The following is a 16,251-nucleotide window of genomic DNA, read 5'->3' as shown; positions in this document are numbered from 1 at the left end:
GTGCAGAACTCTGCTATTCAGTACTATTGAGTACAGATAGATTTCTAAGGACAAATAATCAAATAAGCATTTAATATTGATATTCTGTAAGTCATGTCACAAGTAACCAAAGTTCTTTCAGTAACAGGACGAAACAGAATCCTTTCTTCCACATCATTGTTACAGAAATCCAAAAGTCACTCTCCATCCTTTGGAATTTCCCAAGAAAGGTTTGTGAAAATTGTCACAACAATCATGTCCCCTATGTATCTCACTTGTAGCCATTTTGCACATATTGATCAACGTAAACCAACACAGTACTTTTTCCTCAATACTCAATCAAGCCAAACAACTGAAAAAAAGGGAAAGACATTGCAGAAACCTCAAAGGAAAGAGACAGTGATGAGGATCTAGAGAAAGGCTCCAGTAACTCTCTTGGAAGAACTTTATGAATTTTTCCTTAAACAATTCCCAGCTGGGGGAAAAATACAAACATATTAGCTGTGCCATGGAATATCCACCTTCTCTCACTCTTCTTCCCATAGCCATATCCTCTAACATGGCTATAAAGCAGTCACAATGCTTTGCAAGGCCACTTGGGCAGCTACTCTAGTATTCTTTAAAGAGATCCTAATGCAGGAGATATTAGAGCTGGAGCTCCACTCCTATGAGGACAGGATGAGACAGTTGGGGTGGTTCAGTTTGGAGAAGGTTCTGAGGAGACCTTATTGTGGCCTCCAATATCTGAAGGGGGCCTACAAGAAAGTTGGTGAGGGACTTTTTAGAGTGTCAGGAAGTCAGACACTGGAACAGGTTGCCCAAGGAGGTGGTTGAAGCCCCATCCCTGGATGTGGCTCTGGGCAACCTGATCTAGCGGGAAGTGTCCCTGCCCATGGCAGGGGGATTGGAAGCAGATGATCCTTGAGGTCACTTCCAACCCTGACAATTCCATGATCCTGGGATTTCCAGTTGTGAAGGAAAAGTAATGCCTTACAGAACCAAAACGCTAACACAGAAGCTGAGAGAGTCACTGCAATTTTATCCCTCTTTTTTTTTTTTTTAAATGCCACTTTCACACGAGTGTTAACAAATTCTAGTCCAAAGAAGCACTGAATATAGTCCTTGTTGGTGAAGAAGGAGACAAAACAGTGCTCTATGATACAGTATAGAGACTGGGATGATTTATACTCAAAGAAAAATACTCATTTGAAAAAAAAAAAATCCTTTGAGGCACAAGAGTATGTCAGCTACTAAGAACATAATAAAAACTATACAAGCCATCTCCAGAAGTGGATTCTGAGAATGTGAACAAAGACATTACAAGGATTTCTGTTTCCTTGACAACAGCATTGCTGGAAACAAGAAAATAATTTAAAAAATAAATCTCTATGTAACATCTCTAAATGTATCTAGGTATTAACACACCAAATGTAGAACAATGCTTACCCACTCATCACATTGGGATGAAGAGGCCAAAATCCACCACCTTCATGAATTGTTCTTTGCTGACTTGTGTTAATAGCTTTTGCAGAACAATCCCTAGAAGTAACTGTTGTATCCTGACCTGTGTTATCATCTAAGCATAAGCACAGTCAGAAGCTTTCTTTAATGGTCAAGCAGATGCCTTCCTACACAATGTCCCTTTTCTTACAAAATTAAGATTATGGAGAATATTTCCCATTGAAGTGTATGAAATTATTTAGTTAGGAAAAGATCAAAGTACTCAAAGAATCCCTTACAGCTCTCATATATATTATCCAATAGGAAATTGGTAATACTGGAAATAAGTGTATGTCCATCTTAATAATCAGCAAGCTTGAAGTCCCTGGAAAAACCATTCATAGTTCTGAATAGACAAAGGAAGAAGGTCAGAATAAAGCATCAAAGAAAAGTTAGCTTCAGTATTTCAGATTAGCCTATTTAGTAGCCTCTTCAACAAGAAAACATTATTTTTTTCACACAACTAGATAAGCAACACAATCTCCAGAATATAAGCATTTCATTGCCACTTCCAAGATAATGGAGAGAACTTCTTGCTATTTAAATACAGTATTAATTGTACCAATATCAGAGGGACCTTCTTTAAAACATTTCAGTTAAAGTGAAATACATGTATTAAATGGGATGACTCCCCAAATTCTTATGCATCAACTACAGTTAAAGGAGTAGTGACACAATTACATTTTAAAAATTAATCTAAGAGCTGCAACACATGAGATACTAGCAGCATAATAACTAATACTGCTTAGTGAACAGTTTGAATCTAGCCTAGCAGTGGGAGGGCTATAGCCATCTGACAGCTACACATGAGCTTAGAGGAAATACGCCAGCAGTTTAAATTCATTCCTTCATAAACAGAATGTGACAGAACAACAAGAAACACTGCCTATTGCAAGCTAATTTTATGCAGAATGGTTGAAAACAAAATTAATTCCCCATTCTAGGACAGGGTAACAGTAGTATCTAGGTAATCTGTGCCATCAGTGCTACGCACATTATATGGATGAATGGAAGCTATCATGTTTGTCATGCTTAGTCAAATAAAACAGAATCAAGAATAACCAAGTCTTAGAATCTACTGACATGTTATCTTTCTCCCAACAAGCACACTGCAGCAAAATAACAGGTTTTGAAAATACGAATAAAAATGCTATTTCTTGTAGTACTTGATACAGTCTGAGAAGTAAAATCTGTACATTAAATATGACAAGTATGAGTAATACACCACTCTAGATCTAACGATACAAGAAGGTCTCTTAAGACGGGAGAAGCATCTGCACAGGATCTCTTGAGGTAGCACATTACAAAGATGAACTGCGTCAAAAATCCCCTGACTTGAAAATAGGCAGAAACCAGGAGAGGATTTAAAGGCTTCAGGGTTTCAACTTGTTCTTTTTCTTTAGGCATCTAGTTATGGACCCTACTAGGGACTGCCCACTGGGCTTGACAGAGCCTTGGTCTGGACCAGTATGGCTGTTCTTGTGTTCACGATCATGAGAAGTAGGCAACACCCCATTCAACACATTGACATTATTAAACCAATTTTAAAAACTTTTACTTCCCTTGCACAGAATCAGCTGTGACTAAGTGCAGGTATAGTTCAACTAGCCATGAAGGAAACAAAAACAACTAAGAAAAATTTCCATCAATGCATTATAAGACAAGTCAAGCCATCAAAGTGCTTCATACATTTTGGGGACTGAAGAATCACAGTACTTTGTGACCATGTTTATCAATAGAGGATTAAAGTACTGAAAATTACAAAATACTCTGCAACAAACAGAACACCTGCTGTGATTTTCTAAATAGAAAACTAAAAACACAGAATTTAAGTTTACAGATTATTAAAGATGTTACCTTGAGTTAATTTTAAGACAGAATAGGAAATAAAGAATAATGCTATGGGAGGCTTGAAGTTATGAACAATTGTTTAAAAGCTGAGTTCAGCATCAGTAACTAATGAAAACAGTTATACCTCTGTTACTTTGTGTAATCACAAGGTCTTCCAAATAAAAGACATTAACAATGTGAATGCAGTAGAGTGGTTTCTGCAATTGGTAAACATGTCTTTTAGTAGGCAACTTTATATCTAACCTTCTACCTAAGGTAAACAACTGTATTCAACAGCAACCTGCGATTCTGGATTCTATATTTGGGGTTTTGAAACAGAAACACCTAAACAAGAAAGTGATGAATATTCACTTCATGGAAACTAGACCTTTAAAAACAGCAGAGTCTCAAAATTTATGCAAAAAGACAGGAATTAAAGTCACAAACATTATTTTGGTGTTTAAGTAGGCAAAACCAAAAATGGCAGTAGTAGCCTAAATCTCATTTGCAACAGCTATACAAACAGAAGGTAGAGAAGTGTTTTCCACAGAAAACAGATACAATCAGACAACCATGTTTTACAAGCCTTAAAACGTGTACTTAAACTAGAAACATAGGTCACTGATAGCATACTCAGAACATAATAGTGAAAAGCACTGCCACAGAACTGCACTCAACAGTATTTTCCCCAACTTGCGTCAGGTTTCCTGCTCATTTCTGTACCTATGTAGGCTAGAAGTACTATCAGCTTCCATTTTGGAAGGGGAAGTTCAAAATCCTAAGAAAAGAGAAGATAAAAGACTTGCCAAAGCACAGATCTAAGCTTCTTTTCTCCCCCGATTCCTTACAAATTTTAAATTTAGCATGCAATATTCTTCCATTAATGCTCCAGATAAGAACTGTGGGTAATTAATCCACAATACATACCACTTCCTGTACAACATTCTCTTGTACTTTCAGGTCTCCATGAGGTTTTCTTACACCCTTTGCAACACATACATAAACTTTTCATTTTGGTATTTCAATGCACACTTGGAGGCAAGTATTAAAATCTTCTAGGCTTTATAGAGGCACAATTTATTCACCATTCCCTTCTAAGTCGCTGAGGAGCCCCATCTGCTGGTAGAAGTATTACTCTATAGAGAATTACACCCCAGAGTTGATAATTGATTTTTCAACCATACCATTTGATAACCTTTTGGGGTTTGTTTTTCCTAAATGCAGCCACACACCAAAAACAAAACAAAAAAAAAAATTAAGAGCAAATGCTTTCAATGAAAAATAAAATCCTCTAAATCAGTGAATTCCCTCCTATAGACACATTGTATTTATATAAACTGCTTCAGATGATCTTCCCTGCCATTATGCTGTTCATTCAACAAGCTGAAAATATCAACTTACTTTTTGCAAACATTTTGCTATGACTTTACTCTCATTCATAAAGATGGCAAAATGTACATTGGTTAAACCAGGAGAATATAAAAGGAAGATTGTTCTTTCCCTCAGGATACACAGGCACGCTTGAAAAGAAACTGTATAATCAGTTCTATATATACATTTTAGATGTGTAGTATGGACGATTTAGTCATAATAATTTAGATGACAATAAAGAAATTCAGATCACTAAATTAAGATAACTAAGCATTTCTTTCTTTTCTTTGTAATGAAAATTTAAAGAGGAAAATATTTGAGCACCAAAGAATTTATAAAAGATGCAAAACTGTTTGGCTAAATACTACAAAAATTGTATACTGCTATAGATTTTTTCATTTATGCACAACTAAAACTACTACAGTCAGTCAGATAAGCTTAGACAGAACTCTCAATTCTGAAAAATCTCCACTAATATTAGACTCTTCAAAAGATAAATGTCTGAACACATGGGCTGAATGCAAGGACTGAATCCAAGACATTTACACATTAAAATATTCGGTCACAGTTATTCACATGACAAAGTACAGCATTTTGTGCCTCTGGAGTGCATGGTCTCTCTGATCATACAGGGATTTTAGGCTTCTAACAGTGCTTTAAATTTAATCCAAATCAAATTTTCAAAATAAACAGTGCAAACACTTGTGGTGTTTCCTTTAAAGGGAAGGAAAAGATGCTTCCACTGCCTGGCTCTAAAGCAGCAGTTTCAAGCAGGTGTTTCTGGAAGGAAACAGCAAAAAGCAAAAGCTGTGGTACCTCTACATCTGATTTTCAATCAGTTGTTTTATGTTTATACTAGAAAATAAGGAACTTCAGGCAATGGTAGATATCCAGAAATCCCCAGAAGATAAACAAGTGCTGTGAGAGTCACTAGAGATTTTCTGGGCTTGTGACCTTCTAAAGTTTGTGAAATTAGTTTTGTAACATCAAGCCAATACTTAATCTAACCATGCCCTCTACTGGCCTGACAGGTACTTGTGTAAAGGTGCAAACTGCAAAAGATGCTACTGCTCATACTGCTCCAGGCTGCCATTAAGTAAAAAGTAAGAACCATTCATGGCTATCACTCTACAGGCCACCTTCCAAAAATCCTGAAGTGTGTTTTAATATACTTTTTAACAGCACCATTGTTACTTTATTAATGTTTTAGACTCACGTGCTCTGAAGCATTGTCAACATTTAACATACCCTGTTTATAATTGCATTTCCATGTTTTGGGGCACCTAGAGCAACTAGATGCCTTCAAAAAAACAGCTTGGCTTTTAAGGACTGATTCCCATCAAGGGTGGTAACACTACCCTAGAAAAATAAAGTCATCTTACTTTCTACTTAGAAGACAAAATAGACAGGCTGTTATTTCCATTTTTAAGTAATTTTACATGGCAACATTGATTTTAGATTGCTTTACCAAATTTAACACACCTGTCATTTCCTCAGCAGTAAAATGAAGCTCTGTGATAGAAAACAAGCATTAAGCATGTGGTGTCACAGTTTAAGACAAAAAGTCAAATTCAGCCATATTTAAGTCAGAGGTGTTTACAATGTTGTATAAACCAAATTTAAAATTGGTGCTAACCAAAATCAAGCATCAGCACTTTTTGCATATCTTGGTCTTTTCTTTCTAAGTCTGTACTTCGAGTGTATTTTGTGCTCCGTTTAATCTTTAAGATGTAAAGATGTAAAAAAAGCTTGGGAAAGAAGATGAAGGAGGAATTTCCCACAGTACAAAGCATCCAGACTTTGATGGTGTAATAGGCTATGCTGACTATAGAGCCAGTGAAGTTATTGTAACTTTTAAATTGCTTATCTTTCATTCTTTAAAGAGTAACTTTTATTCATGCCTTAGATGCAGGGTTTTCTCTTTTATGAGCACCAGTGTTTAAATAGACATTAAGGAGGAAAAAGGCAAAAACACTGTCCAAGATTCAAGAACATCACTGCATGAAAGATGCAAAGCCAGCACATATTTCACAGGGCCCCATGGGAAAACTGGGGAAAGAGGAAAGAAAAAAATTCCAGGATAAGAAAAATCATACAAAAGCAAAAATTAATGAAACTAGCTTCTCTACTACAAATTAAACATCAAAATAGTAAAATTTTGGAAAGTTCAATTTTAGTACTGGAATTTAAGAATTTTTTCTTACATGAAATCAGAATTCAAAGTCCATTTCAAAATCCCCTGCTCTCCTTTAGCTTTAGAAGCATGCTGATACAAAGGGCTTTGTTACTCGTACCTCTTCGCTTAGTAAGATTTAATTAAACACCTAAATTTTAAAACCAAGTTTTAAAAAAAACCGCACCTGAGACATTAAATACATGATAGACACAATAAAACATGCCTTCCAACAACAAGGACACTTTCTGTGTGCTCTTATCAAACCTATGTTCCTGTGTAAACCCACTTCAGAAGACTCTTATTTGATCCCAGAAGTGGCATGAGCCCTGCATCTGGGAAAGCATACACACAAAATATTTTTATTACCCATTGTTGATAAAATTAAGACTTCTTGTCCTGACTAAATCAACAAAGAAAGATCTGAAGCCAAAGTCACTAAAGCTAAAAGGAAAATACACTTTAAGTATTGCACTAACCCTTGAAATAAAGTGGAAAGACTCCTTAGATGATGACAGGGCACCTTTCTGGGATGCACAGGATCACAGGATGTTAGGGGTTGGAAGGGGCCTCCTGAGATCTAGTCCAACCCCCAGATGCAAGATCTGTCCCACTAGTTCAGACAAAAAAAATTCATCTGATCTGACATACCTCCTCCATCACTAGACACTTAGGCTTGTTAGAAAGGTAAAGCTCCTCAAAATGTTGGCAGTAATTTTTTTTAGTATAGTGAAGGACTAGGAGGCAAGATCATAAGAAGTTCTTGTACTCCAGACATCTCGAATTCTGAATACATTTGAACTGTTAAACACACAAGCAAGGATGTTATTCACAGAAGATCACTATTTCATGCAGTATTTTTAAGTTTGATAATTGGTCCACAAAGCACCCTGTTTTACATTACCTTGACTGTTTTGTCCATAGAAGCCGAGAGAAGCATGTGACTTTGTTCTTGTACAGGACACCACTGGATTTCATTAACAGGACCACTGTGTTTAGACATGCAAAATATTAAAGTTCTGGGAAGTTCAGTTAATTTATATTTGGATCCCAAATATGGCTTAATTAATTCAGATATCTTTCTCAAAGTCTGTTCTCCTGATATGCCCAGTTTAACATCATAATCTGAGCTATTTCGCTGGTCAGGTTCTTTTTGTTCAGGCATACTGGAATTTTCCTGACGCAATCTTTTAGGGATGTATGGTCTAATTCCTTTTATAGTAGTGGTACTGTCTTTAAGCATTCTCTTCTGGGAAATGCCATTGCCACAGTTTGTTGAAGAGCTTGATGATTGTTCATTTTTGTAGGACATACATAACGCAGAATGGCCAGAGTATGCTCTCCTACAACAAGGAGATGTCAAATTCATGTTATTATTCTGTGCGTAATGGTCAGGGGGATCTTCACAAACAGTGCTCCTGCCAGAACTGTCAGTGTTCTCAGGAGGCTGCATTTCATATGCAGATTTCGTACACAAACTACCAGATGCAAAGTACTGAACACAATTCACAGAAGTACTTGGATGGCTTGTTTGTTTGCTAGAAGCATGGGGAGCTTCAGCCTTTTCAGTTTCTGTCTCAGAGTCCGAATCGTCATAAGCAACCAGTGATGAGCTCATTATGGTTAGACAGAGCAGACAGCTGGAATCCTCTGAAATTATGATCTACAATAAAGAATTGATTATTCAGTGCACAATTTATTACAGTCTACAATTTGAGTAACCTAAGAATCTCAATACGCTTTTCTGAACAAAACAGACCCTAACTTCTATTCCCACTTATTAACGGAATTTATTCCTCTAGCATCTGCACATCCACAATTATGCAACACCATTTGCCTCCAAGCCCTCTGTATGTTTTTTAATACATTGCAGAGATGAATTTCCATAACACAACAGAAAAGAAAATCAGTATAAAAAGGAAAACAAACTTGCAAGATAAGTACTGCAAATCACTTCAACCTTACTTGCAGCAGCAGTTCCACACACACACACAAAAGAAGTCGATTAATTGTGCAGTGCTTTTGTATGTACATTTATAAGGATACAAACGCTACGTCTACTATGGAGTCAGTCTAAGAATATCTATTTCATACAAATTACTTGAAAGCTGTGAAGGACTTCAACTAGAAACTAAAAAAGTAAAAATAAAACATTTTTGACCCATACAACTGTCTTGCAGAGAGGAAATTTTCCACCATTATCCACAGGCCAAGTTCCACACAGCCTTTAGTTTTACAGGAGAAATATGCCAGAAACTATGATGAGTTCATTATTTGCATTTACTTATGGAAAAATAAAAGTATAGGTGCCTTATTTACTTGGAGAATAATTTTTAAGCATCTGTGAGAAAGAAATCTCATGCTGTATGTTACACACTGAATAACTCACCACCATAACAATCCTACAAAGTTTATTCCAGTAACTTGAAAGGAATGTGTGGAATATAGTGTTAACTACATGAATTATTTGAATGTATCTGCAAAAACAATCTTTCAGCCTCTGCTATTTATAGCAAAAAGTACTGCTTCCCTTCAGTTACTAAGATTACTTAAAGGAGACATTTTATTTCCGCTTTGTTTCCTTGCCCAGATGTTAGCACTCATGCTAAAGCCATTTAACCCACACCACTTTCAGATCAGCTGATTTTTTGTTTAGATCAGCAAATAAACTACCCTCCAAAGCATCCAGATTAAAATGAGAATGCTATATGGAAGTCAGTATCTACATAAGCATTTGCAGAATTGACACCACAGATGTAGGTCCTACCACAGGAGTAGTACTTTGGAACTTGTACAGATTACTCATTTAACCTCAGAATTGGATCTCTTTGAATTAAAGTAAGCATGCTTCATTCAACCTACAAAAATGTTACATTACAGGGTATGGTCTGTATTCTGCAGTGAAATTTCCAAGCACAGATCCAGATGATAGGTTCTGATGAAGACATGCACACTCATTATCATGGATGCTTTCCTTAACAAATGCACATAGAAGCATCAAGATCTCCCTCCGGAGGACATTCCATCTTTATCTGAAGTTTATGACAGCTGTAAACATCAGCAACTAAGGGCAAGGAAAGATTATCTTTTAATAGAATAGTATAGCTTCGTTTACTAAAAGGGAATTTCACTGAGATAGTTAGAAGATTCAGAGGTAAGTACAAGACCCCAGGTCAAAAAGTTTCCTGTTAGAAAGAAACCATCCCATTACACACATCACCCATAAGCTTTGGCATTTTTGAAAAAGCAGAGTATCTCTGTCATCTTAAGGTTTCCCATTCAATTTCGATTTTCTAAAGTAACACCACTCCAGTTTCTTATGCTGCCTTACTGAAAAAAAAAAAAAAAGTGGGGGAAAACCATACTGTACTTCATTGGAAACATACTGTAACTAGATTGCGAATTTATTAATTATATTATTTAGGACGTACTAAACTAACAGGGAAGTTTGTGGAGTTTTGGTTTTCTTTTCAGTTTCATATGACTGATTCATCTCAAAACACTAAACCGAAAGATTGATAAGTATGGCATCCACAACCCCCACCGCCCGCTAAGTCACCGTAAATGTCAACGCGGGTACGACGAGAAAGCCAAAGGCAGCACCACTGGCCGCTCACGGCGGGATTCCACGCATTGCCCCAGCCAGTCCGCTGGCCTGCCCCATGGCCCAGATACGGTCAGCAGAGAGGCACGACCGCCTGTTCGGGGAGTTTCCGCAGCCCCGAGTGACCGGCAATCGAAGGCCACAGCAGCCCCACCAGAAGCGGCGTGACGGTGGTCTCCGGAGGACCCTGGCACTGAGACCGCTTCCTTTTCCTCTCCCCCGGCACCGAAGCCGTTACCATTCCTTATAGACGCGCACTCATCCCCCATCCCACTGGCACTGAAGCCAGTTACGGGGCAACCTCCAGCCCGGCGGTATAGCTGCCCTCACCGCTTTGCTTTGCTTCGCTTCGCTTCGCTTCGCTTCGCTTCTCTCCCCCAGGGCCGATCTCACAGACGCCACCGGCAGCGCAACCCGGAACACACTAGCCGGTCCGCAGAGGCTCCGGGTTTAAAAGTGCGTCGGGTGGAAAATAGATTCCCCACCCAAGCAGTTCCGCGCGTCACAGCTCTCTGGCATGGTCTTGTACTGAGAAGGGAAGAGGTCAATCCGAGACTCTCTGGGGGCGTAGGAGCCCTTCTTCTATCTCTGTCGTCCATGTGGAGGGCGCTTCGTCAGGCTGGTGATTGTAGTGGGAGGAAGGACAATGAGAAGCAATGGTTCCGAGGATATGCGTTTCCCAGCCGAGAGTCGTGAATGACGTGCCGGTTAAGGGCTGATGCAATGTCAGTGACAGAGAAGCAGTGAGACGAGGTCCGTCAAGACGGGCAGGTCGTGAATGGGGCCTTGGTGAGAGATCCGGGTGGGCGGGAGGAGGGCTCGTTGGATGGTTATTGCTGCCCTTGTGGCCAGTACAGGATGCTGGGAGTGTGGGGGGTCTCTGCTGGGCGTCTCTTCTGGGCACGTTTCCTTCCTCCCTTTACGAGGAGTCGATGCGCTTTGAGGGATTTTTATTCCACTCTCTGCAGGGGCCGCAGCCCCCGTGGCTGCCTTACCAAACCGTCTGGATGAAAAGCCCTTTACAGTGGAAAGGGGAAGGGGGTTGGGTGGAAAATGCGGCCCAGCGAGGGAAAAGCTGTCGAGTGCCTTTGCTTTGCCCAGGCGAAGGTGGTAAGGAAAGTGTTGCAGGCCTCCAGGGTTATAAATGTCAGCTTACTGGTTAATTTTATGCATAACCGTTCCTGCACAAGAGCTTAGTTCTTAGCAACTGTATAGTATAGTAAAAATTCATATTGGACTTTCTTTAGAGGTGGTCATATTATCATCTCAAGGAATCATCTTGCACACTTTTTATTGTATTCTCATACATAAATTACTGGGAAGGTAGATCTACTATAAAATGTAGTCCGTGATGGAATACTTCTCAAGGCATGTTTCACACTTCTGTGTGCATACTAACTGCTTTAAAATATACTTTTTCTTTTTTCAATTTTATTTCCAGGAGGCAAAACGATTTTCAGGAACATAAGTAGTGTCAGACTTATATTCACATTTGTTCATTAGTTAATGAAAAAAAATTCAAGCCTTCTGTATTAGAGTCATCTTTGGAAGTCTTGATGAACCTTCATGCCATATTTGCCACAAAAGAGCTCTTTAAATAATGTTCTTTGGTTCTCAGGTCTCTGAGGTAGCCAGATAGCAAACCAGATAGCAACCAGTGAGAATTATAGCTCTGTGGTTGCCATACAACTGGAAAGAGAGGAGAATACACTTGTGTTCTGATATCTATGCCAAAGATTATTTCTGACCTTTGTCTCATGACTATTTCATATTCTGAAACAGTCACTAGGAATACCCATTATGAGTTATACTCTGCATTGTGTGGATAGAAAAGGCACAGAGTTCTTGGCTTTCAAGTTCACATCATGAAACTAGGCTTTCAGGCTCATCTTAGACTCTGGTCCTAAACATCCTAATAGTCCATTCTCAAGTATCATTCCCATGCATGTTTTTTTTTCCTTAAATGTATTTGCATATGATGTCTAATGTATCTGCAACTGATAGTTTTGATAATATCAATGAAAAAAACATGAGAAAATGTCTGATAAAATGCTGAATATCCAAACATTCCTTTTAAATGGTTCACAATTGTGTTTATGAATTTCAAAAGGCAAACGATCTGGGTTCTGTATTGTTGAGTCCTGGCTTGAATTCTACCCAGCACTCAGGTAAATAGAGATAAGTTTTAGGTAATGTTTATTATCCTTTGCATTCTGTAATCATACTATCCTCATCTCTTGTTGCAGTGATTAGATCCGTTTTTCAGTCTGAATGAAAATGCACCTTCATTTGAGATTCTTTGCTCAGCTCAAATCTATAATATTGCACACTTTCTAAAGAGTCTCTGTTTTACTGCACTCCAGTATACATTCTCTATTACAGCTGTGTCATTTCATCCTCTCTGAATGGAAGTGATCTCTCAGTAAGAATGTATTTTCAGGAATGACATTAAAACACCACTTTGTTATACACCAAGGGATGATTCTTCTTCACCTTTTTTATTTTGTAAAATTTGAAGCCAGTAAGTATAATTGACATATTTCTGCAGAAAGGATGTGTACTAATCTTCATTAACATTTTCTCATATGAATTTGTTCTGTATACTTTCTTTTCCAGTTAAGTATCTTGTGCCCATGAGAAAACACTAGTATCCAAATAAAAGAATATAAGTAAATTATAGGAATACATCAAAAAATTGCTTGATATACTTCAAATTGCCTCTTAAAAATAACACTGTCAAACTGTAACACCTAATTGTGATTATTTACTGATAATACATCATTTGGTCTTATTTTAGTCAATTATTAATCTAAGTGTGATATCGATATTAATAGACTAAGCAAATTCAATTTGACTTCTCAGCTTTCTCAGGGTATTCAACTGAAGCTGAAATCTGGGAATACTGCAGCTGTCTGACAAACAGCTTTAATGATAAGTATGTTTTGGTAACAGCAAGTTACCAAATTGACCTTCTTAAGTTTTCTATGCAGGTGAATTCTTTTGTAGTCACAGTTTAAATATGTGCTGCATAAATATAACCAATTAGTTGATCAGTTTGTAGAAGGAAAGGTTTGAATACTGGTGAACAACAAATGCAAATATTATATGCTTTTGTTACTTCGTAATTCTTTAATTCTGGAAGAAGGGAGCCAAATGAAATTGTATTTTTATTAACAGGTTTTATTATTCACTTTCATATCTTGTATTCATGCTTTGTGCATAGCACTGTATCAATAATATGTTAAGGAATCTCACCAGAGAGACACAATCGTTTGCAATTCAGTAGAACTTTGCTTCCTTTGTGAGCACGGGCACAGCAGGACGGAGAATGTTTAGGGTGGATCCTGTGTTTCCACACATCACTGTTTGCAACTCTGTGATTTACTCTTTTGACCTGCATTGCATTTGTCACTCACATCTGAATATAGTGCATGTGAAGTAAGCTGCAGTTTAGTATTTGAGATGACATCACTTTCCTCAAATGAAAAAAGCTGTACAATAGCTTGGGTGATTGCATAAACTGGCCACATCAGATTGTGAAGCAGCACTTCACAACCCTGGTCAAACTGCTGTGATAGTTTTCATGAAAAATTTACTTTTTCCCCAGTTCATTTTTGTCATTAGGATCTGCACTGTTGCCTCGTTTTAACAAACTCAGGTTTTATGAAATTCTTTTTTAATTCTCTATACGCTTCTCTATGTACCATATTATTGTTTATCCAAATGGATTCGAGTTAGTTGCCATTTCACTTAGAATCTTGTTTTTAAGACAGACGGTGTCTTCGTTACCCATTTTTAACACTTGTTTTCTTCTCTGCTTTTTTTATCCTCCATTTTAAACATTTACACTGCATGATGCTTGAATTTATTAAAAAAAAAAAGTATATGATGTACTTCTAAAGACCACATCATTCTCTACAGATTGCTGCTGAACATGAATAGTTTTTGAAAATAAGGTTTTCTTAAGATAAGGAATTCTGTCTTTGCAGTTGAAATTTTTCACTCATGTCAGGTTGATAACAGAGTCACTGGATTTCTTAGAAGTGAAACTAATTTTAGATCAGAGATTATCTGAAAACAACTTACCAAGTACTTTTAGAAAAAATAGAGAAAGAGATTGCGTGGATACCATGAACTGCTGTGCCAGCTTTATGAGAAGCGTATGTAATAAAGCATGAGTTAATTCAACATAATTCATGTCACAGGAGTTTCCTGTCATGGAAATTAGGAAGAGGTGTTTGATTACAGTTACAATTAAGTACAGCAGAGTTTGTTTCTAACATTTTAGATTACAATTGATGGGACAAAGATCAAGATCTTTCTGATGTGGAGTGAAAATTATCGATAATAAAAACTGTATACTTAACATATTAACAGCATTATTTAACTTTCTGTGTTAGTGTACTGTAAATTAAGCACTTGTATTTTTCCAGAGTCCTATTTGCTGTTAATTAATAAACTGCTAAGAAACTTTTAGATGATGTTACACTTAATAAATACAATGCAATAGGTGTTGCCGTGGAAGAGAAGCCCATTTGTGTAAGCATGGGTGTGCTATGTGTTACGAAGCTCCACTGACCAAGGTGTATGTCAGGCATAGGAAGACTAGTTTGTTCTTACTCTCAGCTATGTCATCATCTTAAGCCATTTCCTAGGATTATTTTTCCTATGTACTCCTGAGAAACAAAGAGTTCCTTAAATTAGAGCCTGTTGTTTACCCAATGATTGCTCTCTAGAAAGCAGCATTTCTCGCTAGTCATTGATGTTTTGTAACCTCTGGATAAAAGTAGTAAAGAAGATGACTAAGCTTTTCTCTTGTATATCTTTGGATTTACATGATGTATTCCACAGATTAAGATCAATTTGCATATGATAGTTATAAAAATATCTTTATTATTCAGAATTTGACAGGGTATCAATTGGCACAAAACTAATCATGAATCTAATAATCTTCCACTGCTCTTCTGAGATGTTCTGAACGGTGTGTATATTAATTACTTATACTTTTGTCAAAAGATTGACTTCTAAAAGGTGTTCTAGTGTTAGGTATGTAGACAAACAACATTAAGAGTGTTTTCTAAATTTATTTGGTACTCTTGTCAGTCTCAGTTTATTTCTGTATGAAACTGAAGCTCGTATTAATGTCTTCACATCAATCTGATATGAATAGAATTAGGTATGGGGTCATTATCATTTTTATATTCTTATGCTGCTCATCTGATCTTCAAGATATAAGCAAAAAAATGAAATGCACTGTTTTTTGCTCTACAGTTCTTGTGGTTGCTGCTGTTTTGAATCTACAAGCCCAAGAATTGGAAGACATTAAATTTAGTTGAATTGTAAATAAACAGATTTGGCAAAATGGCTGATAGTCAGAACTGTGATTTGAAATCTCTGAGTCCACTTCAGCTGTTTGAAAGGGTAACTGAACAAGGGGAGAAAGTGAGAGCATTGAAAGCAGGAAAAGCACCAAAGGTATTTCCATTTCATATTTTGAACCCATTCTTTTTTGATTTAGGTCTGTCTTCAAGAGTGTTGAAGAATATGATTGATCTGAGATCTGTTTTGTATTGCAGCAAGAAAAAAAAATTCGTTAAGAAGTATTTATGTCCATTTGTAAATTGCAGACGTACATGGAGTGAGGTAGTCACTAGCAAGAGCAAAGTTCTTACTCCTGAAGAACAGAAGGTCATAGAAGTGCTTGGAAATGTACTTCAGCAAATTGCTTTAATATGTGACAAGATGCAAGATTTGATTTTCGGGTGGAATTTATACCACCTGGGTTTAGTTGCTT

At 37.3% G+C, this 16,251-nt stretch overlaps 1 protein-coding gene across 1 annotated transcript in view; it reads right to left on the bottom strand.

Annotated features, from left to right (window-relative positions):
- The window catches only part of WDR25 (WD repeat domain 25), a 58,402-nt gene extending 49,931 nt beyond the window's left edge, over window positions 1-8,471 (bottom strand). The window contains exon 1 of the mRNA XM_054400521.1: window positions 7,758-8,471. Within this exon, the coding sequence (XP_054256496.1) occupies window positions 7,758-8,471 (714 nt within the window). The remainder of the gene's footprint in view (window positions 1-7,757) is intronic.
- Window positions 8,472-16,251: the final 7,780 nt, after the last annotated feature.

This window comes from Indicator indicator, chromosome 4 (genome assembly GCF_027791375.1).
Source record: "Indicator indicator isolate 239-I01 chromosome 4, UM_Iind_1.1, whole genome shotgun sequence".
NCBI lineage: Eukaryota > Metazoa > Chordata > Aves > Piciformes > Indicatoridae > Indicator > Indicator indicator.
This window is presented reverse-complemented; position numbering and strand designations above follow the sequence as displayed.